General features: G+C 42.2%; 3 protein-coding genes across 6 annotated transcripts in view; 2 read left to right on the top strand and 1 right to left on the bottom strand.

Moving 5' to 3' along the window:
* baz2ba (bromodomain adjacent to zinc finger domain, 2Ba) overlaps window positions 1-14869 on the top strand; it is a 61960-nt gene extending 47091 nt beyond the window's left edge. The window contains 20 exon segments of the mRNA XM_010788650.1: window positions 168-228; window positions 527-564; window positions 2937-3002; window positions 3422-3562; window positions 4098-4352; window positions 4953-5176; window positions 5614-5688; window positions 5767-5998; window positions 6312-6374; window positions 6976-7120; window positions 7462-8204; window positions 8943-9195; window positions 9449-9604; window positions 9820-9980; window positions 10483-10706; window positions 11351-11486; window positions 11576-11722; window positions 12174-12475; window positions 13140-13283; window positions 13436-14869. Of these exon segments, the coding sequence (XP_010786952.1) occupies window positions 168-228; window positions 527-564; window positions 2937-3002; window positions 3422-3562; window positions 4098-4352; window positions 4953-5176; window positions 5614-5688; window positions 5767-5998; window positions 6312-6374; window positions 6976-7120; window positions 7462-8204; window positions 8943-9195; window positions 9449-9604; window positions 9820-9980; window positions 10483-10706; window positions 11351-11486; window positions 11576-11722; window positions 12174-12475; window positions 13140-13283; window positions 13436-13592 (3723 nt within the window). The 3' untranslated portion in view covers window positions 13593-14869.
* Window positions 14870-15796: 927 nt separating this feature from the next.
* Window positions 15797-26375, top strand: wdsub1 (WD repeat, sterile alpha motif and U-box domain containing 1). Of its 2 annotated transcripts, XM_010788644.1 has the most exons (13): window positions 15797-15860; window positions 16899-17310; window positions 17569-17756; window positions 18180-18266; window positions 19382-19475; window positions 20681-20714; window positions 20829-20869; window positions 22038-22144; window positions 22259-22276; window positions 22557-22583; window positions 22955-23134; window positions 24380-24514; window positions 24675-26375. In XM_010788644.1, the coding sequence occupies exons 2-13, from the start codon at window positions 16913-16915 to the stop codon at window positions 24824-24826; spliced, it is 1461 nt and encodes a 486-aa protein (XP_010786946.1). In that variant the 5' UTR covers window positions 15797-15860; window positions 16899-16912; the 3' UTR covers window positions 24827-26375. The 2 variants fall into 2 exon arrangements, with proteins under 2 accessions (XP_010786946.1, XP_010786947.1); XM_010788645.1 differs by lacking the exon at window positions 22955-23134.
* Window positions 26153-27984, bottom strand: part of LOC104960575 (protein TANC1-like) — a 33497-nt gene continuing 31665 nt past the window's right edge. For all 3 annotated transcript variants that reach the window (XM_010788647.1, XM_010788649.1, XM_010788648.1), the window contains one exon: window positions 26153-27950. In XM_010788647.1, coding sequence (XP_010786949.1) covers window positions 26627-27950 — 1324 coding nt within the window. In that variant the 3' untranslated portion in view covers window positions 26153-26626. The remainder of the gene's footprint in view (window positions 27951-27984) is intronic.

Here is a 27984-nt window from a genome sequence, read left to right as displayed (position 1 = left end):
CATATTCAGCTGAGCAATGAAAATCGTGCTCAAAGCAGGAAAACTGAAAAACCAATCAGTTAAGCAGTGCAGCTAAGCCTCGACCTAAGACTGATGATATATGGTCTGTCGTCTTCTGAGAGTCGGCTTGACCTTGAATCTTGTATTCCCAGAGAGGCCAAACGGAGAAAGGAAGGAAGAACGTGCCACTGCTAAAAGTAATGGAAGCTGAAAACCGCGTATAAGAGGGTACTGTTTGTATGTGTTTGAAATAAAATCAGATGTAGGAATCACAGTCAGTTTGGATTCTATACTAGACAAGGCAAGGACGCTTTTTAATCACAAATAGCTTTAATCAGGCCTCAAATGCACCACGATGTGGCCCGCGTTTTCCACTGAGAGCAGCTGGCCGTGTACAGCATCACAGCAGCCCTTGTGAAATTCCATCAGTCTGTAGCGGCGATTCTCGGGCAGGAGGACCGCCTGAATTGGCACAATGGAAGCCTAGTTGATTTCCCCTCATCTTCTCTTGGCTGCCTTCAAGGAGAAAGAGTGAGGAGACAGCAGTCGAGATCCTCAACCCAGGTAGGAATTCACTCAAACTTGCTCTGCCTCTTAAACATAATAGTACTGCCGAATACAACCGTTTACCTCAGACTTGACTGTGAATAGGGAATTTGACCTGTGTGTTGTGTGTGTGTGTTGTGTGTGTGTTGTGTGTCGTGTGTGTGTGTGTGTGTGTGTGTGTGTGTGGTGTTGGTGTGGTGTGTGTGTGTGTGTGTTGTGTGTGTGTGTGTGTGTGTGTGTGTGTGCGTGTCTGGTCTGTGCCTGTGTGTTGCGTGTGGTGTGTGTGTGTGTGTGTGTGTGTGTGGTGGTTTAAATACAAGGCATGTGTGAGTATTATATAAATTGTGCTTGTTAACCAACATCTGTTGAATGAAAGTCTTCAGTATTCTCTTTATGAACGCACTTGCTTTTGGGTATTGGATTTTTATTTCGTTCCATAATATTTGCCAATCTCTCTTGCCGCGGAGTTGGAGACTAGCATAGACTAGGATAATGGGTATGGGTATGTTTATTTGTACATCTAACACCTGCCATCGTGTGTAACTGGTTGTTTATGGTTGTCATAGCAATGCATTAGTGTAGCACTGCGCTGCTGTATACTACAATTCTTCTGCATGGCTTTCCAGCAAAACCAACAAAAGAGAAAAGAGTCAGTAGCGCCTCCATCTGCTCGTCCTGAGGGACACTGACCCTGTCACGGTGCGCCAGGCAGCTTCTGTCCCCCTCCCCATCCTCCCCCCTTCTAACTCAGAATGCATGCAAAGACTGCTAGACCGAATCCCACTCACAGTTCAAGTGCCCATTCGAGGAGTTTCCATCCAGATCACGACTACATACTCGTGTAACTTAAGAGCTTGGGTAACATGTGCACGGAGTAGCCTCACTGTGTGCCCTATGAGTGCTTGACAATTTGGCCCAGACTGAGCTTGTGTCTGTTTGTCCGTGCATCTGTTCTGCAGTCCACGAGTGCTGGACTTTACCGCCCATCCCGCCTCTCTTGTCATTCACTGTTCCTGTACCTCTGCACAAAGAATGAAAACAAGCTCTGAAGAACCATGTTGTCCTTATGGTGGAGATACTCCAGGAAGACTCCCCCCGCTTGTTCGTTCTGAACCCTCACCCACTTTGGTGAGGGTTCAGAACAACCATTGCCTAAAAAACAGACCTTATTGTAGAAAACAATATAAATAAATCCACCATCTGGACAAATATGGTTCTGTGTAGCATTTTATTTTGGCCTGGCTGTCCTGCTTGTTAGCCCTTCTCACTCATACATAGTCACAGCTGAATCTAAATGTCTGCCTATCTGTTTCACCGTGGACTCAGAGCCGATTGTTGCATTAACCCCCTTTGCCTTAACTCAGAGCAAATTGAGATACATAACATAATCCTGGTACTTACGGTTGTCTCATGCAGATATCATAATATCCCTCAACATTGTCAATGTTTTAATCAATTGGAAAGCTAGAAAAAGCAGAATGCCAAAGGCTCTGTGTCCTTTTTGAAGTTTTACTTTTGTAGATAAATCAAACCAAGAAGGGCACAGAACTGTTGAAGCAGAGTGTTTGGCATCTAGCCTGTTTTGTTTATCACAATGACTAAACAATCCCTAACACAAAGCCCCATTTTACTCACTATGTGCTGGAAATGTCCTTGGCAAGCCCTAATAGTGGCAATTGTGTCTTTCTGGTGGATCACAGAGGGAGTTACAGCCTGATACGGTGGAGCGGGAAACCTAAAGAGATCAAATAAAATGATAGTCAGTCACCGGTGATTCTTGTGCCCTTTTCGCAGTAGACTGTGTATCATGCACCAAAGAACAACATAGACATCCTCTGCAGTCGCACATTGTGCTAATACTCACGCTGCCAAAACCACTGAAGTAGAGCTGCTCTGATTGTGGCTAGTCTTTACCAACCAATTCTAAATGTCGTCCCCTCACTAAATATTGTGAAGATGATATGTCAATAAAACATTTTCATTGACTCATGTAATAAAATGTATTATTTTGATCATGCCAAAGTGGCACGTCAGATGACGTCTGGCATTCAGCATTTTGCTGCTTTTGTTGTGTCAGCTTTAGTTTAGAGGCGCCGCCACCGACTCCAGCTGCTTCTCTTTTTTGAGCCTGTCATCACATCTACTTTGTATCGCATTCTTTGTGTTGCTTTTTTGGTTGTCATCGTAATACTGTACTCTTCACTTGTGCTTCAACCATACATGTGAAAGTGCATACATGTGAAGCATCGTTTTGTGTTTGTTCCAGTATGGTGCCTCAATTGAATTTCGTGCATCACAATTTTACATGAATGCATACTAGATTTAGTCGACCTTGAGTGCTGTATGTGCAATGTGTGCTTGTTAATGTGCCTGTGTTTTTGCCACTCTAGGAGAGGGAGAGGAGGAGGCAACATGTAATGCTGATGAAGGCTGTTGAGGCTCGCAAGAAAGCAGAGGTAGCCCATATGCACACAAATAAATGCAGACATACACACACACAGTCCACTCCATACAAAAGAGCCTAAGTCATTATTCCCTGGATAGATTCCCGCTTTCTCTCCTTTTTGTGCACTCTTTCGCTCCATTCATTTTTTTTCTACACACTTACCAAGTCAAAAGATTCTGGCCCTCAAGCACTTTTCTTTTGAATGCACAGCAGCATTAGGCTGAATTCTAATACCGCTCAGCAAAGTCAAGTAAACCTTCTTGTCTATTTTCTCTCTCTCTCACACACACACACACACACACACACGCACACACACGCACCACACACACACGCACGCACACACACGCGCGCACACACGCACACGCACACACAGAATTGCATATGCACACTTTGCTTCCTTAATACTCTCTTGAATTTTGGACACTCCAGGAGCGTGAGCGCATGCGGCAGGAGAAAAGGGATGAGAAGCGCTTGAACAAAGAGCGTAAACTGGAGCAACGGAGGCTGGAGCTGGAGATAGCGAGAGAACTGAAGAAGCCAAATGAAGATATGTGTCTGTCCGATCATAAGGTAGGTAGTTGAGATCATCCGGACAGTGCTTTTGGTGTGAGTGGATAGTCTATACACACTTTGATATACTTACAGTGTCATTCCTTTCCTCTTTTAAGTGCTGTTAAATGCATTGACTTAGGCAGAAAGACTGAAACATTCACACAAATATTATTATTATTATTATTATTATTATTATTATTATTATTACAATTATTATTATTATTATTATCATTATTATAATTATAATTATAATAATTATTATTATTATTATAGTATCTTAAACATTTTCTGAGGGTCAGTACTTACGATATGACCACATGGAAGTGGGCATTTTTATGTGTGGACGTGTGTGCCCCCAAGTGGTAAAAGGAGAGTACTGCATAATGTAGAAAATAAGCAGCCGTCGCTCTAAATTGGAAAGCACCATCTTGATATCAGTTAACAGATTTGGGATGTAATCACAGCTCCTCCCATTTTCCCATAGCTATTAAAATCATATTTTTTTGTAGTCCAAATTCACAACAATCTCAACTTCACCCTCTTTTCTCTGCAGCCTCTCCCTGAGTTCTCCCGGATTCCTGGACTCATCCTGCCAGGACGTGCCGTGTCGGACTGCCTGATGCTGATGCAGTTCCTGCGGGGCTTCGGGAAGGTTTTGGGGCTTGATTTGAATTCCGACGTGCCGACCCTGGGCATGCTACAGGAAGGCTTGCTCAATGTGGGGGACAGCATGGGCCAGGTTCAAGACCTTCTGGTCAAACTGCTCTCTCTGGCGGTCTGTGACCCTGGTTTGCCCCCGGGACAAAGGGTGAGCTGGTTTGAAGTTCATTAAGTCATCTATTGTACTTGTGTCTTATTTTGAACATGTGGAGACATCTTAAGAATTACACCAGAGAATGCAAATGCACTTATTGCTATCTGATAGTCCTACAGCCTAATGATACATTTGGTTGATAAGTATTGTGTTATATGATATGCCAAATGTGTGATAACATTTGTAAATATGTTACATTGCTTTGATATAAAAAAACTCAGCATGTTTTGCATGTAGACCTTGTACCCACAACAATACATCTTAAAGGTTATTGCTCCACTCATTCATTCCTTTGCTATTCTACAGTATGACTACTTTTTATATTTTTTCTGTAGCACATTTCAAATACAGATGTATCTGGTTGTATTGGATTGTTGGGGTTTGATTTAATGTTTAAGTATGTTTTCCTGTGTTGTGAATAAATGTATATTGACATGCATGGACATTAATTTAACTTACGGTTATCATATATAGTATTTGTATACAGGGCATTTAAAAGTAACAAAGGTGTTTGCTGCACAGTGGTGAAAGAATAATAAAATACAATAGCATCAAGAAAGTGTTCATGAACTTGACCTCTCTCCTTCTCTTAAGACAAAAACCATGCTGGGGGACCACCTGACCAACGTTGGCATCAACAGGGATAATGTGTCTGAGGTGCTGCAGATGTACATGGGGGCCCATTGTCCCAACACAGAGCTGGCCCCTCTGGCCCTCAGCCTGAAGACCAAGGCCTTCCAGGCCCACAAGCCTTCCCAGAAGGCCTCAATCCTGGGTTTCCTGGGCAACGAGCTGGCCTGCAGCAGAGCCGTCATCAGGTAGGAGTAACAGCTGAAATCTATGGTTATAAAGTGATCTGCAACACTTCCTCCACCCCCAGATATACATCATTTAAAACCCAAAACTGGAATCCAAAAATTCCTGTTCACCAACCACTAAGGGAACACATATATGTGTCATGTTCTATGGCCTAACACTCAGGTTATTCATTAGTCTATAATGGTGTGTTTTATTGATGCAGTGTGGAGCAGTAATTTGCAATACAGTCCTTTCATTTGTGAAGAGATTATGCAAGAATTAATGTTATGCCCGAGGGTACCAGCTTTTTAAACTCTTATCTATGTCTGTAGATAGTAACCAGCCTCTCAGAGCTATTATATTTGGCTTAATATGCCGTATTCTTTTTGATGGTACCAAAACCACAAACATACTGTACATACTGTAAGAACAATGCTAACTGTGTTTCTCCTTCCAGTGAGATTGAAAAGAACCTGGACCAGATGGCAAACATGAGGAAGGACAAGATCATTATGGAGGGAAAACTAAAGAAGTACGTTTTCTTTCATCCAAAAAAACAATGCTTTGATCCCCCTTCACTATCAATCTCAACCTGTGTGTGTTTGTGCAGGTTGAGGACCATTTATGCCAAACGGACTGGGAGGAGGGAGGCCAGTATGGGCGTGGAGGAGAACCAGTCTATTGGCACGCCATCCTCTGCCACCAAACGCAAGAGGAAACTGGCGGGAGACAGTGAGGATGAGGATGACGAGGATGATGACAGTGATGACCAGGCAGAGGAGGATGAGGATGAGGAGGAGGAAGAATTGAAGAAGGTGAAAAAAGTGGAGACCTATGATGAGGTAAGAAAAAAAAAGAAAACGTTGATGGATCCAGGGGTGTTGCAATATACCGGTATTGATAATAACCATGATATTTCATCATTTTCAACATCATTACGAGACATTAAAAAGAGACACACAATCAACAAAGTTAAAAATGCAATTTTTTACTATAAGCATTATTATTTTGGTTTTCAATACATTTTCATTTTCTATACATATCACAATAATATTGTAAATGATTTTGGCCATGAAATTGTGACTGGTAACAGCCGTGAATCTATAGATGAATTACTGTTCTCACTCATTCACTGGATTTGTTTCCTCCTGTCAGGATGAAGTTGAGCAAGCCACCAGTCTGGACGAGCTGGAGAAGCAGATAGAGAAATTAGCCAAGGTACGTGTGTCTTTATAATGAACAAGTGCTGTGACTAAGTTAACAATCATTAACACAAATGAATAAGGCATCAGAAAGTGAATGCATGGTTGATTTACACTGATGATGTGTGATTAAAAACGCAACCCACAGATAGTGAGATTAAAATATACTCTCTTGGGGATCCAACTATGAAGAGATAAACCACCGAAACATGGGGGGTGATTGGTGTTTTTTATTAACCACCATTACTAGACGGTTATACTGGACTTAACTCTATGTTGCCATGGTGACAATATTTCTTTTTTAATTACAATTGAGTGAAATAAATAAGTAGGCAACACCTCCTACACTAATATATCAGATTATGAGGTAATAAAAAAGCTGCAGCATGTACATTCTTTAATACTGTGTGTGTAAACATGTGTTTTGCACATGTACACTGACAGGGCTATTTGCCTTTGATGGCATTAATAAAACACCTCATTAGCATAACAAGTAATACTCAATATATCACTGTGTTGGCATCAGGACGTGAGATAGCATACGCTTGACACGTCCTGACACTGTTTAGATTAAAATAATGCATATAAATCACAGAGTGTGTTTTGTATTATTGCAGCAACATCATCAGACCAGGAGAAAGCTGTTTGAAATATCACATTCTCTTCGCTCCATGATGTACGGCCAGGACCGCTATCGCCGCCGGTACTGGGTACTTCCCCACTGTGGGGGGGTCTTCATTGAAGCTATGGAGAGTGGAGAAGGTAGTTACAGGACAACTCACACTAAGTTTGATTTATTATTATGTTGAAAGGTTTTCATTTGCTCTTTTGATTGTGAAGCACATTAATGCACAAAACAAAAAACCATGACTATGCACATTGCAGAGAGAAGTGAGAGGAATGAAGAAAACAAGTGAAAACATCTTCTGTTTCTTCAGTGTAAAATATACAGATGATGTTTAACTTTGTCTGAGATTGCATCTGTAAACTTGAATGATCTAATACAACTCTTCCAAAAGCAAGCGTAGGACAATGTTACAGAATAATCCGCCCTCAGTTGTGTTTCAGCTACATTAACAGTACGCCCCCTCATTTCCCTGCAGCTCCAGAGGAAATGGAGGAGGAACGACAGAGGAGGAGGAGGAGAGCAGCAGAGGAGGTCAAGGTCAAAGAGGAACCTCAGGAGATGGAATTGCAGAAGGAGAAACCCACAGACCTCGATGGGCAGAGCACTCGGACGCAAGGCTTGGAGTCAGAGAAGGAGGAGCTCTTCTACCAGCAGCCAGGCTGTGTAACCAAACTGTGCACATTCCGGGACGTCAACAAGGACGTTGGCGAGGAAGCTGTGACGGCAGACGAGAAAGAGAGTCCCCATGTGGGGCAAAACGGCTCTCCTGTTGCTACAAGCACAGCAACACCATCCTCCCCCACTCACAATACCTCTGAGCAGACAGTAGCAACACCCCACTCCATGGTGACCACTAATGACACTACCAACATCCCTCCCCCAGCCTCACTGTCTGCCCCACGTGAATCCCCAGAAACCACTCCTCCTACCTCGTCCCCCGCTCCACCTCCATACATCTCATTCCAACCCAACGACCAGCTCCTCAGAGTCCTGACGGAGAGGAGCGGACACTGGTTCAGTTTGCTCCCTCGCAACCCCTGTGACCTCACCTCCGTCACCACGCCCCCTCCAGGAGCCCCCCGTGTGTCTCCCCAGGCGTCCTCCACCCCGGCCGGGCCCAGTTCCCCACCTAAGTCCCCCGCCCTGCCTCTCACCCCTTCCGCCGCCAGCCCACACCACCCTGCTGGCCTCCTCAACTACCCGCTGTCTGCCCTGCAGGTGAGGCTGCTACACCAAGACGGACAAAACTGAAACGTTGACTTTAGCTATAAATACAAAATAATAGTTTCAACTTAAAGTTCCCCTATTACACTCTTTTTCATCAATATAATATAGGTCTCAGTTATAAACAAAACATGTCTCTGAAGTGTTTGGCTCGAAATACCAAACAGATCGTGCATTGCAGCATCCCATCAACCCCTCTGTTTCAGCCCTGTTTCAAAAGTCCTGATTCTGGGTCTGTTACTTTAGATGAGAATAAGGTGCCACACTCCCCATGCTAGGAAGAGATCCAGGTGATAAGGTGGGGGGGGGGGTGTTACCTTGGTTGGTGATTGGCTAATGGTTACACAAGCCAAAACATCGTTATGACATCATAAAGTGGCCAAAATCTGATCAGCTCATTTTCAGACAGGTTTTTATAGAAATGGATCAGGACAAAAAGAGAGGGGGTCTTTGTTACTGAGACGAAACTTTCTGAATCTCTTTAAACAGAGGGGACACATATCTATGTATAAAATACATGAAAAAGTGGATTTTGTACGATAGGTGACCTTTAATACTATTGCTTTCAACTAACCTAATACAATTATATGGAACCTTTTGGCGTAACACATTTGCTTAAAGTAAATTTTACATTTGTTCAGTGTAGCTGTGTTCTGTTCAGTTATTTCTGCCATGCACTACCTTTTCTCCTCCACCTCCCTCACCCTTTTGTTGTTCCTCTTCTCCCCCCAGGTGAAGTCCAGTGCTTCATTGCTAGGAGTTTCTTTCGGAAGCTGGCCCTGTAGCATGATAAGTCCCAGCCTGCCTCTGTGCAGCAGCCCCATTCCCATGCTGGGTCACTCTCTGGAGGGCAACACCACAGCCAGTGTCTCCAGCAAGAGCGAATCACCTTTACCGTGCGTTGAGAAAACCTCATCCATGCCCTCCCCTGCCCTGGAGATGCCCAAATCCCTGGACCACTTCACACCTCGGCCAATTCCAGAGGGTGAGTGACCAAAAAGCATTGATAAGAATAAAGTTGAGGCCATAATCAACCCCCATGTTTTAAGTTAAAAGTAATTCGCCTACCTGAAAAAATGCACTTGCCTGAATAATCCGAGATAATTGGATTAGGGAACGTTCTGCTCTGCTGTACGCAATTTCATTTGGGTATAACATAGCTGAGTGAAGCCCCTTTTAACAGTGATGTATGTTCAGTGTCCTGTGGTTTAACTGCCTGTTTGTGCTCGTTGTTTCAGAGCTGCTGACAGGGTGGTGGCGGGTGTCTGACATCTACCAGCTGAGGGCTTTAGTCGCAGCTCTCCACAGCCGAGGCATGAGGGAGAAGGGCCTCCTGAGGCAAATGCAGAAATACACAGAGATCGTCCCCCAGGCCTGCACCAAACACAGAGACGGTGAGTGCCTAAAACACTTCTAGAAAGCTACTAATCACAGCATATATTAAGAAAATAGTTTTGTAGCGATAGAGTGCCCTCTGCGATCCCTGAATACACCGCAAACACTGTGTTATTTATGAGCCATCCTTCTACATTGCTTGCGTGTTTACCTGCATCGTTAAGTGTGTTTGTGTGTGAATTCATGGCTGATATCTCTCATGTCGTCCATCTAGTGGCCATGATCGAGCTGCATGAGCTGGAGGAGAGCCAGGTGAGCGTGGAGTCTGTGCGAGGCTGGTGTGTGGAGGAGCAGGCCATGGAGATGGACATCGCCGTGCTGCAGCAGGTGGAGGAGCTGGAGAGGAAGGTCACCTCCGCCAGCCTGCAGGTCAAGGTAAGGAGCTCACACAACCACACACATGTTGTTAGCGTGTAAGAAACATGTTTTAACCTGTGGAGTGGGGCCATGTTCTCCCATACGTATAATAGCTTAATTAAGATGTTCTTGTTTTTTGTTGGTTCCCCTTCACTGCCAAGAAACACCCCTTGTAAAGTGCACACCTCTTATTTTCAAAATACATAGGAAACAACTTGATGAGGTTTAAGAGAAGATTGTGGTTTGGGTTGAAATAGCTATGTGAGTGGCATTGTTATTTATATTCTATCCCATCTCACTAATAGATCCCTCTAAATAATACACACAGAAGTAACAAATAAATAGATTCTGGTAATACTCTGGTGTTTTAGGACTCACTTCCTGGTTCACAATTTCATTGATAACACACAAATTGATCAAATGAAATGACAAAGCTTCACTTTTTGAGGTAAAGATAAAGATAGTATGGGAACAGCATGTTCAGAGACTAAAAGCCTTCATTCTGATTTTCATCTTCCAGGGCTGGACATTTCCGGAGCCTCAATCTGAGCGGGAGGACCTGGTGTATTACGAGCACAAGCCCCTCACCAAGTCCACGGCAGCGTCAGCGCACACGGGAGACAAGGACTCCAAAGACCATCCAGAGGAGCGGGGGGAGAAGGGCAGGGTGATTCGTCACCTGGACAACCCGTTGGACATAGCAGTGACCCGTCTGGCTGATCTGGAGCGCAACGTCGAGAGAAGGTACCTGAGGAGCCCCTTAGGTACCACCATTCAGATCAGGCTGGATAATGTGGGTACGGTCACTGTCCCTGCTCCCGCCCCATCCACTAGTGCTGACAGGGAAGGGTAGGTCATATCTCCAACCAAAGCTCCCCACTCTCCCATTGAGAACCCTTTCCTCTCTGTGTGCTTTATGTTTCCCATACTACTCAAACAGTGAGGGTCTTTGCTGCTTTCACAGCAGATTTTTTTTGTGGTGGCTTGTTGCATTTCTGTTCCTTTCTTTGGTCTTGTGCAGTTTCCTGAGTGGGGTGGGGGACTCCACTCAGCTTCATTTGCTGTAAAGGCTTATTTGACTGGTTTACCCGCTTGTTTTCTTTTCTGCAGTCATCTGCATGGTGTTGTGCTTCAGTACAGTATACTCAGGTGTTCCCTCTTTCTGCATGCACTTCCCCTTCACATAACAAATTCGGTGTGTAACTCTTCTCAGCGCCCTTCACCCCAAAATCCTCACACCTCTCTCTGCACAGCTGGAGCTCTTTATTATGGTCTGCTGTCTTGTTGGCGGCTGGTTCTACTGATACTGTTTACTGCTTTCAGTTTACATATTCACCTATCTGTGTGAGTATTCTGGTTTCTCATCACTCCTCATTATCTCCTCTTAGTGGTGAGGAGGAGGTGGCCCATGGCATGAAGGTCTGGAGGAAGGCTCTGACTGAAGTGCGCAGCGCTGCACAGCTGGCCATGTGCATCCAGCAGCTGCAGAAGTCCATAGCCTGGGAGAGGTCCATTATGAAAGTGGTGAGCAGCATATTTTCAAACCACACATCTAGAGTGGCTACTATTCTCGTTGCTTTTTTTTAATGGATGCCTTTGTTTTGCTTTGTTAGTACTGCCAGATTTGCAGGAAGGGGGATAACGAGGATCTGCTCCTGCTGTGTGACGGCTGTGACAAAGGCTGCCACACTTACTGTCACAAACCTAAAATCACCACCATCCCAGAGGGAGACTGGTACTGCCCGTCCTGCATATCTAAGGTATCAGAGCCATTCAGAATGTCCTCTTTCTTCACTGGAGTTTAGAGAAAATCCTAGTTATTAAGCATGTAGTTCTTTTGATGCCCGCCTTCCTCTGTTATTAAAATCTTAATACTTTTATCCACACAATTTACAGCAATATCCAATGTTGGTATTTACCAACAATTTCTTGGTCAAAGAATGATATTAGTCTCTATCGATCTTGGGCTGTATATGCTTTGATTTGAAGTATACAATAGAGAAGTTTGTATTGTATACTTCAAATCAAACAATAGATAATTTTAAGCATTACAACATGTGTTATGTAGATGTGTTCAGGGTCAAACTAGATCATATTGGTGGTGTAAGATCTGACAAGTTAAACTGATACTTTAAGAAAGGGGAGTATACATTTGATAAATTGGTTTAACTCAACACTTTACGAACCGTTCCTTTCCGTTCCTTTACGCAGGCAAGTGGTCCAGTTCCCAAAAACAAAAAAACTCCAAGCAAAGCAGTAACATCCAGCGGGGGAGGAGGTAAGAAAGGTGGAGAGGGGAAGAAGAACGGGAAGCAGGCGGGTAGCGGGGAGGCACCGGAGGAGGATCCGGCCAGTGCCAGCAACACGCCCAAGAAGGGAGCAAAAGACACCAGCAGGAAGAGGAAAACAGAGGAGAGCTCACCTGCTCTGCCAGCAGCCAATCAGGAAAGCCCTGTGTTTGTGAAGAGAGCCAAGACAGCCAGAGACAACAACAGGGACCTGGGTCTGTGCAGGTACTTACTGACAGCCTGTTCACACTTCTGCTTCTTAATACGCCATCTTATAAACACTTTCACAGTCACTGCCATCTACTGTTGGGCTGTAACAAATTGTATTTTCTATTTATCCATTAAAAAAAGTATTTTGTGGTTCAACCCTAAGAGATACGGTCTTTGAACAAATCAAATTATGCTATTTTTGCCTAGATTAAAAGTTCAAAAGTTCAAAGTTCATTTCAGCACAAAGTAAGATTTGAGCCTAGTTAGTCTGGTTTTCCTAGTTTTGGTTTGTATGAGCTTCAAACTGCCTTTAAATAAATGTTGGTCCACACGTCCAGTAGTCATTAAGAGTTATATGTCTAATTAATTAATATCAAATAAATCTCTGCTTTTAATCTATACCAACCCCTCTGGGAAATATCTGGCTCTTAAGCTGTGAAATGTTTCCCTTAATTAATAAACAATTAACACGATTTCATTTCATTTGATAACAATAAATCGGGCGCCATAAAACCAAATCAATTAGCTGAAAGACTATTAATGTACGAGCTGAGGGGTACTGCAGAGCTGAATAACAATGTGTTGTTACATAAGCAGCATGTATTGTATAGTTAATAGGGAAGAAGAAACCTTCAGTGTTTTCTGTGTTTAACTTCATGTGTGTTTGTGTGCTCAACAGGGTGCTCCTTGCTGAGTTGGAACGGCATCAGGATGCATGGCCTTTCCTCACACCCGTCAGCCAGAAATCAGTCCCTGGCTATAGGAAGGTCATCAAGAAGCCCATGGACTTCTCCACCATACGTGAGAAGCTTGTGAACAGCCAGTAAGTCAACCTCCATTTGTTATTTTCCTATGAAAAGCTTCAGAGTGTTTGCACATCATTTCAAAGTATGGAAATATTTGTTTACAAAATATGTTTTAGTTATACCATGTGTGTACACCTCAGTGATGTCTAACTTTTTTCCTTTATTTCAGGTATCAAAACTTGGAGACTTTCATCATTGATGTCAACTTGGTCTACGATAACTGCGAAAAATTCAATGAAGACAATTCCGAAATTGGTCGAGCTGGTCACAACATGAGGAAGTTCTTTGAGAAGCGATGGACTGAGCTTCTGAAACAAACAAACTAAACATCTGTTCAGATCCCCCCCCCCCTCATAAACCCATTAAACTCTTCATTTCGGAGCAGCAGGTTTTACTTTATTTTCTGATGAAGAATGTGGCTTTGCAGGATGGAAGAACAAGTCAGATTCTTAATAAGGAACCATGGTGTGCTTAAGAGGGATGACACCTTGAAAAAACTAAATGTCATGTTATGAGGTGTGCTTGATTTTATTACAACAGGGCCCCAAAGAGTCCCAGAGAAACGGGGTGTTGTAGTGCAATACCATTCCCTGTCTCAGAACACTGCACTGAATTAATCCTCAACTGTCACTGATATGTCGGCGCTAGAATACTTTCCACTACTTGTACATAGTCTTTTGTTATTTAATCGTATTATAGTGAATGTATTTAATTTTGTAATAATTATTTATGAATCAAGGTCCACTTCATTTTCTATGAAAAGGAAGAATCAGCTGAACTGCTTCGAATTGAAAAAAGGAATGTGTCTTTGTGTTTTTAATTTTTCTCCCAAATATCAAACAAAGCCAAGAAAAAAAAACCTGTTTACACTGTTCAGTGCTTTGGAGCAACAGAGGACTGCATTCATTTGTTCAGACTGTACAACTGCATTTATTCAAAGGAACAGCAGAGGAACAGTTAGACAAAGGTGATTCATGTGTATATACTGTTTATTAATGTCAATATTATGTCTTGTTTGGAACGATGTGTAAAAATTGTTTAAGAATATTAAGATATTGTTTATGCCTTAGAATGATTGTAGCATTCTATTTTAGTGAACGTGATGAAAACATTATCATAAATATTGTTTGTACAGTATATACATATCCTCTGCAAACACTGTGGTATCCTTAATCTTGGTAGTGCCTACCCTTCCAACAGGGGCATGTAGGGGATGTTATTGTTTTAGTTTTCATTCTTATGACAACGTTATTTTTTATTTGATTTCAATCCAACAAGGCCTCCAGAGTTGGACAGCGATACAGAAATCATTCCTCTCCATAGCAGAAAAAAAGGAAACACAAGCATTCAGTTATGCTTCCATGATGCATTTCCTCGTAATCTGCCACAATACAGAGGACCTACGGCCATTTGTAACCACTGTGTTGAACCTTGCTGTGTGTTGTGGCCTGATGGAGGCAGCTAGATTTTTTTGTACGCAAGTCAAGAGTACTTGAAGTTACTTTATTTAAATATTGTGGAATAAAAGTATCATTCTTTTGTAGGAGCTTTATTTTTCACTAGTGTGTGGCACGGACCTATTAAAAGGATGTTTTTCAACGTACATGACTTCAACTTGTTTTATTTAACTCCATTCTACAGAACTGTTTCTTTTAAGTGTTAGATGTGTGGATAAAGCATTTTTGTTCTCTAAAATTAGAACTAATTTATGCACTCAATAGTATTTTCATAGCATTTTCATTTTGTAGTTCAAGATAGCGCTTACTAACATCTTTATTATTTCTTTTAATAGAATAATTTAATTTATGGCAAAGCATCATAATTAAAAAAACATAAAGCATATGTGTTGTCTGTAGCATTCTGTCTGCCTTTACCTGAGAAGTAAATTTAAACTAAATACAGCTTTAAAAAGCTGTGTGAATAAAAAAGTGCAAATGTTCCGTTAAAGTGAGAGTAAAATGATTTAAAGAAAAAGTGTTGAGTAAATGTCCTTTACACCTCCCTGCTTTCCCAAGTCACATGTGTAGACTATCACATGACTGGAGGTTCCAAATACAAAAGTATGCAGTGGACAAAATAGGACACGTCTGATAATAATAATAATATGTTATACCCATAGTGTAATGTCCCCTCTTATCTCATCTTGATCTATTCGTATTATGATTGGCAAAGTAATCAGTAGTTATAGCTGTCAGATAAATAAAGTGGAGTAAAAGGTACAATCTGAATTGTAGTATAAGTATAAGGAAGCAGAACATGGAATTACTCAAATAAATTACAAATCAGAATTGTGTTATTGCAGTACTTGAGTTACGCCACAACAATTCAGAGGTAAATCGTGTACTTTTACTCAACTACATTTATTTAATACCTTTAGTTACTTTGTAGATTTGTATTTATGATGTTAAATATAATCAACAACACATAAGACTTTAGTTACACCACTTCCCCCCATTATTGAGTCGTGATTTCAGAGCTCATCAACATGAGACAGTGGGTGACGTAACCAGCTTGACGTAATGGTCAGCTGTTCAATGCGGAAGTAAACATCATTCAACTGAACGGACAACACGGAGGGAGCTTCACGGCTGAAGGTAGACGTAGCTAACAGTACCATAACATTTTATGTTATTTACAGCCTGAGTTTGCTTGTTGGACTGTTACTTGTCATAGTTTGAAAGTGTCGCTTGTGAATAATGGCCTATGTTTTTAAAACATTAGGTATAAAGCTAGCATAAAGCTTTAGCTACAGTCTCCGCAGACTCAGCACCTGAGGCTTCGCTGCTGTCTTTCTGATGGTGTTTCTCTTCTTAGCACATCTTTACAAATCTATAAAAACGGTATTCAGCTTGTTTATTGTCTGCAATTAAACTTAAATGAGCCAATTAAAATAAGCAAGTGCTGTTCATATGTGACATTTATACAGGTACTTTACTAGAGTGTTTCCATTTGCTATTTTATATTTCTACTCCACTACACTTCAGAGGATATTATACTCCACTACATTTATCTTACTAGTTGCTTTTAATCATACGAAATATAATCATCAAATAAAATACAATCTATTATAGAGCAACCTGCAACATTGAAGGGATAACACTTTACTGAAGTCAATGCATGCCTTTAGTTGCTTTAGTTACACAGTGTGTCTGCTCTGTAAATATCTTCATTTTTCCACCACTTCTAACTTGCTCTTGTATTATTTTACTATCAGCATCAGATAACTAATCTCACTTATGTGGAGGGCACAGCTCTGCACTTATCTGAAATATTTAGTTATTAGTCCTTTGCTTTCACAGGGACGTGGTCTGCCATGTGAAACACTCAACACACATTAGCAGAGCTTTTAGAAATGGAAACGTTCAAATGTTGAGACTCACAGCTCACAATTCCTGAAAGCCCAAGGTGATGTCTTGTTTTGTCTGACCAACAGTCCAAACCCAAAAATATGTATTTACCAATGATATGTAATATTAAGATTATACGGAAGAGGATTAGGGCCACATGAAAAAGTGAGGTAGTAGTGGGGATGTGAATTAGATTTTTTTCATGTGGCTCTAATCCTCTTCCGTAAGATTAAAGTGTTTCCTTATTATACAATGTGTCTTTCCTTCTCTCTTTGTGTACTTCAGGACCGGCTCTCCAAATGACGTCGCTGATTTGCACTTTACAAGACCACCGAGACGATGTCAACTGGTGTGCCTTCTCTGGGAAACTGTTCGCCTCGTGTTCTGGGGACAAAACTCTCCGGATATACAACACGCACGACTTCTCCGAGCTTCCCTTCTCCCCGCTGACGGGACATGGGTACACCGTGCACTGCTGCTGCTTCACTAGCTGTGGACAGTTCCTCGCCTCATGTTCCACTGATGCCACCACGTTGGTCTGGTCCATGAGCACGGGAGAGATCGAGGCCGTGCTGGAGCATCCCGGCCGTAGTCCTGTGAGGATCTGCGCTCTCTCTCCTGACTCTGCTCACCTGGTGTCCGGTGCATCGGACGGCTCTTTGGCTCTGTGGGACTTCCCCTCCAAACAGCTGCTAAGGTTCATTTACAATCTTAGATTTTTAGTAAAGATGTTACACTAAGTCAATAAAAACAATTATTTAAAAAGGTGAAGTGGGTTTTTTCCTCCAGATTCTTCTAGGTCACTTTGTGTGACATTTAACCCAGCGGAAACCTTAGTGCTGTTTGCAGTTGAATGACATGTGTGCTTTCCAAACAGCATGCCGTTCCATACGTGATTGTACTTGAACAATGGCGTTAAAAGATGTCTGATGCACATGTTGGTTGTGTTCTGCAGGAGCGGAGCAGTGAGTGACACGACGATGGTGGCCTGCTGCTTCAGCCCCTGCAGTCAGCTGTTCATGACGGGCTCCACCTACGGGGACCTGCGTCTGTGGGACCTGGACATGAACCAGCTCCACGCAGAGAAAAACGCCCACGACCTGGGGGTCACCTGCTGCACCTTCGCTCCCAGCATCCTCAGTGGTGAGGATTCATAACAATTACACAGGAATTTAGTTTTGGTCAATACTCATTTTTTGCATAAGATTAACCCAGCAAGAATTCCTCCTATCTGATTATTGAAGAAACTAATACAGGATACATTAAAGGACACATTAAAAAAAACATTACCATTTCATTTTGAATTCAAATTGAACTTTACCAGAAACTAAATGAATATGAATAACTACAAAAAAATGAAAATATAATTGTTATTAAGAATAATAAGGTACATACAGTTAATTATGCATATCTGTTAACATATATTCTAACCTCACTATATCTCTCATGAGGCAGTCTTATTTCACTGTAGGGAAGAATCAAATCAACCGACTGATAGTTGTTAGGGAAAAATTGAGTCTGTGATTTTTGAATATTTGTTTTTATTGTCTGTTTTTGTCTTTCCAGGTGGTCAGTCTGTACAGTTTTGTGTGGCTTCCTGTGGGCAGGACAGTCACCTGAAGATCTGGGCTGTTAACAAGTCCGGCTATGGAGGTAGAGTGACACATCCTCACATACCTTTACATATCTTTGCACACCAGGAGGATCTCTTTAGCTCACATGATCGTTTCTGTCATAATTACAACGTCCAATCGTTATCAGCTCAGAGAGTTGACCTTGGTTTTCCATAAACAATGTTCCTGTGTTGCGAACGAGGTATATAGTTAACAAGTGCCGCCATAAAGGCAGGATTTCACTGTTACCTTGTCAGACAGAAGAGTGTGAGGCTAAATATAGATGTGTGCAGTTCAACAACATCCCCTCAGATTAGAGCTCTCAGAGGAAATAACAATTATTCGTGTAACGGCTTTGTAATATACCAGCATCAGTATTTCAAGACATATTATTATTTCGATAGCTGCCAGTACAAGCTTCTTTCAGAGGTTTCTGATGCTATGAAGTGCTTTTATATGACCAAAAATTAAGCATATAACATTTTCTAAATGTTCTGCACTCCTATTGTATTTTATTTTTATATCTGACCAATGTTTCCTTTTTCAACTGTATAATTTTGTGTGTGTTGGGAGGGGTCTGTTTATCAGGCTAACAATTATTGTGACCAATAGCAGAACAAAGTCTTCGTATAAAACGTTCCTACCTCTATGGCTTATTACATGGCTTTGTTGAATACTCGATTCTGATTGGTAAATTTGGACATTTCAGAAGTGACAGCAGTATAGACCACTGTTAAGCACTATAATGACCGTTGCTAAGGAGGATCAAGAGAGAGAAAGCACTGGAAGTCAGATAAATCAACAGAAGGAGACAGGAAGTAAACACAAAGGGAACACGGGCCGTTTCTCAATGTCGAGGAGGCTTGCTTGGTAGCACATGTATGCTGGGCATTTAAACAGTGATTCGGCGCCACTTGATGACGTAGTATGCTTGAAATAGTGGCTCTGGAGCAGCTTTACTCGACATTGAGAAACGGCCACGGTATAAACTGTGAGCAGACTTGGACAGTCACAGAAAACAACAATTATTTTTCCAATAATGACCGCCTCGCTGCACATGATCCCTTACCTACTGGTGAGCTGGGTGTCAGTTGGGTGGGGGTTATCTGACCCAGTTGTGTGTAACTACAGTTCCCCCCCCCCTCTCTCTTGCAGGCTATAAGATGCAGCTCCTGCACACGTTGACGGGCCAATCAGCTCCAGTCCTCTGCTGTGCGTTCTCCTCAGATGGACAGCTGCTGGTGTCTGGGTACGATCTTTAAGAATGTTCTAGAAGCGTTTTGGTGACTTCATATGTTTGCACATATTAATGATTTGCCATTTCTCAAATCTTATGCTTTTTGTTTTGATATGTTCTGTCTTCAGAGGTGGGAAGTAACTAAGCACATTTACTCAAGTACTGTACTTAAGTACAATTTTGAGGTAGCCTACTTGTATTTTCTTGAGTATTTCCATTTTATGTTATGTTTGTATTTCTAATCCACTGCAATCCAGAGGTTAATAGTGTACTTTTACTCCACTACATTTGTGAAGTACCTTAAGTTACTTTACAGATATCAATTAATAATTAATAGATGATACACAATATAATCAACATTTAAATATGACTTTAGTTACACCTGGATTAAATTCACATGCTACCCAGCAGTAAATTATGTAATTTAAAATGAGTTCCACCATGGCATGAGTTTACCAGCTTGATAAACACATTAATACATCAATAATTATAATCAAAACATATAATATATATTATTCTGAAATGGGCCAATCTGCAGAATGTGCACTTTAACTTGAGTAACCTTTTGATTGCAGGACTTTTACTTGTAACAGAGTATTCCTACACCCTGGTACTTCTACTTTTACTTAAGTATAAGATCTGAGTACTTCTCCCACCCCTGTTTTCTTTGCCAGAGCAGACATTATCACAAAAATAATAACACAACTGTGGGAAAAATCTGACAGAATATTCTCTCTGATGAGATAGAAAGTATCAAATACATTTTCTACCAATGGAGGCCGGGAATTTGAGATAAAGCCTAAAAATGTTTTGGTAACTTTGAGAAACTGTCAGCAGAAGTGTAAATGATACACTAATTGTATTTGATGGGTCTTAAACAGACACATGTACATATTTCTAACTGTTGTAATAGTAAACCATACGCTAAATGTATATTTCACTTTAATCTCTTGATCTTGTGTGGATCACTGTCCATGTCTTGATGCATTTGGGATCAAGGGAGTGATGTAAAATATTGATTTTGTGCCTAGACCTTTAAGTAGGCCAACGGCATCCGCTTTAAGAGTGCAGTATACAGAGGGAACACTAGGGGGCGACGTGGTTTGCTTTATTCCTCATGGAGTGAATCTGGATCTGAACATGCAGTAGTACCAAAGGTTTATCATATTCTTTTAAATACTGCTCACATAGTTACACTTTTATCTCTTTTCTTTCAGCTCTGTGGACAAAACTGTTGCAATCTATGATGCTGTAAGTAACTCTCCTTTTAGATCGATTTATTTTATAGTCCAACTTTTCCTTGCTCCATTTATAACAAACTGTTTTATTTCTTTTTTGCGTAACACTTACTTTATCTGATTGCAGAAAAATGCAATTTTGCTGTACACACTGAACCAGCACGAGAGGTAAATACTTACTCACATGAATGTGGTTCAATTATGTTGTGGATTTTCTTAATTATAGAATATAAAAATGTATTTTACACGTCTGAGTGTACTAACCTACTCTTGTGTTTACATACAAACACAATCTCTGGAGAAGAACATCCACAGCAAGATGCTTTGCAAGGCATTCCTGGAATGATTTAGTTTTTTAAATAACTGGACGAGTATAATAACCTGTAAGATAATCAAATTGTTCAGTTTTATGAACATAAGCGGCACATTTTAGTTTTCTACCTCTCATTTACAACTAGATCTCACCTTTAGAGAAGGAACAGACAACACTAATAGATATTGACCCAGTGTGATCACAAAACATGCATTTAGCATTTGTATCAAAAGGTAAGCCTGCTGTCCCTGTGTCTCTCACTACCCTCACACATGCACATACCGTACATATAAGCCACGGCTGAATGATCACACTTACAAGCTATTTAAGTCCAGTGAGCCACCTGTGATTGAAAGGCAGAACGCTCTCTTCCTTTCAGTGGGGCAAATGAAAGTCATTTTGGAAAAAATCACTAACTGAAGTGGAAGTAGGCAAGTTGAGAGAAAGTGGATGAATGGGCACATCATATCATTTGACAAAATGCATTCAAGAAACTCCTTTCGCTTTAGTGGTAATAAAACATTGCTAAAGTATGCCTTTCTCTAAATTCTTAAATCGCATTGATTGAAGTAAACCAGCCTTTTGTGAATGAACACTTCTGAGCAATCCCGCTAAGGTTTCAGAGAGATTGTCTTCATTAACGTTGCTTTGACATTCTTGAATCTGCTGGAAACGTCTTTTACATTTCATTCAGATCTTTTAGTTTTACGTTTAATTTGACGGGGAGCCTTTGGTATGCCATCACTGAATTGGGACTCTAATGGCGGGCATCTGAATAGAACTGCTTCAGTGTCTAATGTTCACAGAATCACTTTTCAAAGTTTCTTTTTGCAACTTTCATTTAAAGGTTTCATGTGTTTTCTGTTTCTGCAAGTTTCCCATTACTGGTCTTTAATTGAAATCTAAGGAATAAGATATTTGAATTTGATATTCCATATTTGATAGACGGCCTTTACTATAATAGAGGAAGTTACACCTTATTGCTCAGACCATCCTACAGGTGATGACTGTCCTCTGCTGCAGGCTGGTGACGGCATGCTGCTTCTCCCCGACCTCACCGCTCATTGCTACAGGGTCTATGGATAAGACTGTAAACATCTGGAGGCTGGAGGACGGGTGCAGTGACCGAGGTGGGACACACACACACACACACACACACACACACACACACACACACACACACACACAGTCTTTTAATTTATTCTTTTGTCTGTCTCCTCCTGCACATCGTGACCATTGGAAAGGCGGGAAGTCGTTGCCTGGTACGTTTTATTTTAAATATTTATTATCCTTTACACGTGACACTTGTAAGGAAAAGAGAGCTGCTTTTACCATGCAACATTTACAGACTAGTTCAGTCTTTAGCAGAGTTTCTAGCTTTGGAGAAGTCACGAGGTAAATTGGTTTCATTTGTGTGGTGAAGGACAGTTGTTGTTGTTGCGCTCTCTTTTTCCTAATGACTATTCAGTCTCAAGTTTGCTGAATGATTACATTTCATTGCTCACGTTGACAGTTACTTACTCCTTTCTTTTTGTGTTTCAGAGCTGTCTGCTTTGCCATCAAGTGAAGGTAAGAAGGAAGAAAATATGTCTTTTATATTTCGTCACACTTGGGTGCCTGGAATCTGTAAAATTCACTAAATGAGGCAACACTTCTGTATTATGTGCACAAAAACTAAAATAACTTGCTCATAATATGGAATAGTCATGTGTTTGCTGGTAGGAGCGATTCTGTGTGCAATGTACAACCTACTTTTCACATTTTTGTTTCATCTCGTGTCAATGACGAAGTCGATGAAACCTCCAGACAATTGTTTTTATCTTCACACAAGACCCAGTCAGCAGGATTCCAGGATAGTGTTGCACGGAGAATGTTGGCCACTTTACAAAGCATGTTACAGCCCACTAGGACTGAGCGTCTGCCTTTGACTCACTTCTCAGGGAGAACCTCAGCGGGCCGATCCAGGCTGCTGGTCAGCGATTGGTCGGAGGGGGATGTGTCAGCGTGGCTGGTGGAGGAAGGCCTCGAGGGATTGGTGGACAGATTCAGGGCCAACAACATTGATGGGACAGAGCTGCTCAGTCTCACCAAGGAAACGCTGGCGTCAGAGCTGCACATAGGTGAGGGGGGTTGGGGGGATCCTCACACACAGCTGGAGCGATACTGCCTCGGCCCCTGTGCTGTCACAGTCCTAAAGCTCGCTTATGTCCAAATGTAAGAATATAAACCTAGTCTTAAAGGTATTACACGCCTGCTCTTCTGTGAGCATGAACATGGACGTGTGTGGATTAGGATTTTTGTACCTTTATACACGGATTAAAGTCAGCTCATTCAATTAAAGTAAGGGTGGAGGACTGAGTGAACGTTGATGGGGTTTTAGTCAGCAAGATTACATCATATTAGGCTGCCCAGCAAAAGTATTCAGCTCTGGTGCTTCAGCAGTCCTGACTTTAATCTGGAGCACTTCTTCAGTTACATAACCCAAAACTGTGTTTTCCATAAAGTGGGTTTAAACCTAGTGTCATTAGGCCTTCTTGGGTATTTTCAAGTGTGTCTGACATGAAGGAATCTTTGTGACTTTCAAAAGCTATTTTAATAGCTTCTTTTCCCCTGCAAGATTTACAACCACCAGTCGAAGTTTAATGTTGTTGTCAGTCTGCCAGTTAGGCCGGTACTCGTCATTTAGTTGTCAAATGTTTGTTTTATTTCCATGCCTTCATTTCCATCCCACAGTGCCTGTCAATCACTCCTCAGTTTAACAGCTTCAGTGCTCTGACTGCTGGGGAACTTGGAGAACAGCATCGAGTAGCAACGTGTTTAAGACACATTTATATTTTTACAAATCAATGTATTTGTTTCCTCCTGAAGAGGAACGATAACAAAGTGAAACACAGTGTACCAATAGGGCAATCAGGGAGGGCTTTGTGTTCAACTGTCATAATCATGTTATCAATTTTTAAAGAAAAGCTACTAATTTCAACCGATTTTTTCTCGACAGTATTCGGAAGTCAAATGCATTCGAGTGCTTGCTTAGATTTTAACTTTGATGCGGACAGACAGTCAGGAGATGAGATGATCTACTCCCACAATGTTCTCTCTCACCCACGCTCACATTTGCCATCCAAGAGTGAAAAGTGTTAAACACAGGAATAAGAAATGCTGTGATATAGAATGTATTGTATATATTAGTGAGTGGGTCAGTTCAGCTTGTTCTTCTTGAGACTCCAGTGACTTCTGTGTTAATGAGAGGACACAAAGTCTTTTCTCTTCTGGCACATTTCCTTATTCTACTATTCTTTGTGTGTGTGTGTGTGTGTGTGTGTGTGTGTGTGTGTGTGTGTGTGTGTGTGGATATATATATATAGAGTCAGTCGGCCTGCGCAGTAAACTCCAGAGGAAGGTGGAGGGGCTGAAGAGTGATTCCGTGTGTTCAGGCATTCCTGATGAGTTCCTGTGTCCCATCACCAGAGAGCTGATGAGGGAACCAGTCATTGCTGCCGGTAAACGACAATGAGACCTTTTCCCGTTAACAGAATTTACAAATAACTACACGCACATAAATTGGATTCAGTCCATTAGACTCCAACGTTTTCTGTTTCTTCAGTCTGAACAGATTAGCCTGTATTTCTTTGTCATTTTAGTGTGGACTTTTCTCAACAGATGGATACTCCTATGAAAGAGAGGCCATCGAAAGCTGGATCAACACTAAGAACCGGTCCAGCCCCATGACCAACCTCCCCCTCCTGACCACCCTGCTCACCCCGAATCACACCCTGAAAATGGCCATCGGCCGCTGGCAGACCAGCCGCTAGCATCTGAAAGACCTCTGACCCACAGTACCCCAAATATCTTCCCCACAGTAGACAGGAGTCCAAGGCATTTCAGGAACAGGTGCATCAGATTCATTGTTTTTCATTCAAGGCATCTACAAACTGTCAGAGTTTTTTGTTTGCATTAATTTATAAAGCTAACTGTGAAGCAGAATCAAATCAACAGGTCAAAATGTTCTTTGTGCTCATTTAGTTTTAATTGCCATAAAACCTAAAGTTATTACAGAGCAATAGGAGAATCACAGGGTAGCACTGCTTCTGGCCACCTGAGGAACGCAAGGTTAAATAATAACAAAGCTTTATAGATCATTTTAGCTGGAAACGTTGTATTAGATCTCTCTCAACACTCTTATAGTATTGTTTTCAGCAACGAAAGAAACACTGAATACCGATCATCCCCAAACTACTACGATTTAGCTACTAGCTGCTGAACACACTGGAACATTAAGCAGGAGTTGGTAGAGACCAAATACAGAGCTGAAAATAAAGTGAATATTGGACGTACATTCATCTGGTGTCGACCAACACAAATGCTAATGTTGCTCTGTAATCACTATGTGTAAATAAGCAAGTTCATATTCACTTTAAATGTGATCATATGTCAATGCTGTGCTCATGACGTATTTTCTGCTGCCACCTAGAGGCCAAAAAATCTGCTATTGCAGGTTTGATTTTCACTAGCCTTTCATCTAAGGCTAAATCCGCCAACTCCTTCAAAAACAATACTTGCCAATACTTTAGTCTCTTTGCAGTAACACATAACATATCAAGTGCTTTTATAGATTTCCATCACAGGACCCTGGTTATTACAAACCCTACTCGATAAGTATGTCATGATTTACTTTCCTGTGCAAAAAACAACCCAATTGAGATCAATTGGGTTGTTCTATATTTGTATCTATCCATACGCACTCTGAAGCTCTGGGAGCATTTTATGGATTACACTGTGAAAAAAGTAGATGTAGAAATGAAGTCCTCCATTAAGATTTTATTATACCACAATGATAATGTGGTAACATTCTGTAATCCATAGTCTGACTCAGAAAAGTGTATATGACAACTATGGACATACAGCAATGTACACAGTCTTAATATGTTCTATCCTTGACTGCTTGTGTAAACGCTCTCGCTCTTTGTCCAAATAAAGCAATAAACACTTATTATGAATATGTTCTCTGCTATGCAAAAATAAATTACATATACTGTGAATATTGAAGCAATCAATTCAATATTAGATTGTGACTATAGTCGTACAGCTCATCTTTTATCAAATGTACCAAGAAGAAGAATCTCAAGCACACAAAGTAATTTCTTTTCAAGCCTGTAATGCTGACGGATAACCACTTACAGGGAAATATATAATCTGCAAATATAGTGTACACCGTACAAATATAAATGTTTTTTAAAAGACACTTGACGATAGAAATGGTCATATCCTGCAACTAATAGCATGAGGTTTTTTTTTTATATTCGTGCACAAAAGCTTTCTCTGACTTCTATATTTGTTATAATAAATGAAAAGTTAAGACAATATATTACTTTTTTTTTTTAATCCCTACTTAAGGTATGTCTGGTTTTCTTGTATACACTAGTGTAGCTGTAGACATGTAAGCAGAAGCGTAGTAGCCTGAGTTGAACACTGGTTCTAGATTGTAAATGCATTTCAGCAGCATAACTCTACAAAACAGGCTCACCAGGGAAGCAGCTAGCTTCTCAGCTAGCTCCCTTGCTACCTTATGTGGGACAAAGTTTGTTGAAAACCTGTGCTTTGATAAAGTAAATTCACACGTTGGACTCTATAAACGAGCGTTTGGGTTTGATGGGCGCCATATGCAGAGCGGGGTTGTCTCTGGTGAGGCTGGCCTGTCTGTGCCTCCCATCGGGGAAGCGGAGCTGTGAGGACGCGCTGACTCTGGACTCTCGCTGGAGGATCCGCTCCCCAAACTCCCGGCTCTGCTGCTCCTGGAATGATGCGCGTTTGAACTCATTGCTCAACCCTTGAAACTCCATGACTGACATACTGAGACCCTCCATCCCTCCTCCCTGTCGGCTCAGGCCAGAGGTCTGCTGGCCCTGGACTCGCACTGATTTGTCCATCACTCCCATGAAGGGGCGGGGCTTCAGCTCAGGTTTGGTCTTGAAGCTCCCGCTACTCTTGAGGGGGCAGGGGGCGTCCACCACCTGCTGCCTGCCGCCGTCTGACAGGTTCCCACTGGAGGCCTGACTGGAGCTGGACCCCCTTGAGCCCGCTGTTCCTCCCCCACCATCCCTCCTGACCTCCATACCGGCCCCCAGGGCGAGAGCCAGGCCGTCCAGAGCCACAGAGTGGGTGGACAGTCTGTCCGAGCCCCTGGAGAAGCTGGAGGAGCGGGGCTGGTACATATGGAGGGGCCCGGGTGGGGAGGAGCTGTTGGGAGACATGGGGTGATAGAGCTCAGTGGGGCTGTGTCCCGGGTGTTCATTGGCTAATCCATAGCCGATGTCAATACCGAGCACGGGGGCCGGCCTCAGGGAAGCGGACATATGTCTGCCTGGCAGCGGACTGGAGGGGCCGCACAGAGAGAGAGGCCGCCCCCCGACCCGGCCCCCTGTCTGGAGAGAGTGGCAGTGGTGATGAGTCCTGCTGAGGCCCTGGCTCTGTCTGTTCAGAGCAGAAACGGGCTCGGGCAACTCCACAAACAGTTGGTTCTGCACATATTCCTCTTGAGGGAAACATGGCGGCTGATCTGATAAACCAAAGGCCACGCCTCCAGGGAGGGTCCTGTTGGGAGCGTACGGATTCAGGAGCCAAAACTCAGGACTTTTTCCACACTGCAAGCTGGCTTCCTCCTCCTCGTCCTTGTCCTCCTCCCTCTCGGTATCAGTGTGCTCCGCAGGGACTTGCCTCTCAAGGCTTCCCTGCGAATAGACGTCTGCCTCTTCCTCTGGGGTTTGATGGTGGTGGGTGTGAGGGTCCCTGTTGTAACCCTGTGCCATGTTGTTGCTGCACGCCTTCTGATGATGTTTGCATTCCTCTTCTACCCGGACCAGCAGGCGCCTGATCTCCCGGTTGGACGGAGAGAGTCGTGCTGCTTCGTGGAGGTCTGCCAGCGCTGCAGCAAACTGCCTGGGGAGGGCAGGGAAAGGGAACAAAGGAACTT

The sequence above is a fragment of the Notothenia coriiceps genome, unplaced genomic scaffold (assembly GCF_000735185.1).
Source record: "Notothenia coriiceps isolate Sejong01 unplaced genomic scaffold, NC01 NC01_scaffold00031979, whole genome shotgun sequence".
NCBI classification, from domain to species: domain Eukaryota; kingdom Metazoa; phylum Chordata; class Actinopteri; order Perciformes; family Nototheniidae; genus Notothenia; species Notothenia coriiceps.
The sequence above is the reverse complement of the archived record's forward strand: the minus strand, read 5'-3'. Positions and strand labels throughout refer to the sequence as shown.

Bases quoted from the DNA above. Each gene is read 5' to 3' on its own strand.
- wdsub1 (XM_010788644.1), top strand. From the start codon at position 16,913: ATGACGTCGCTGATTTGCACTTTACAAGACCACCGAGACGATGTCAAC. The intron at 17,311-17,568 runs GTTCATTTACAA...TGTGTTCTGCAG, and splicing joins CCCTCCAAACAGCTGCTAAG to GAGCGGAGCAGTGAGTGACA. The intron at 23,135-24,379 runs GTGAGGGGGGTT...ATATATATATAG, and splicing joins GGCGTCAGAGCTGCACATAG to AGTCAGTCGGCCTGCGCAGT.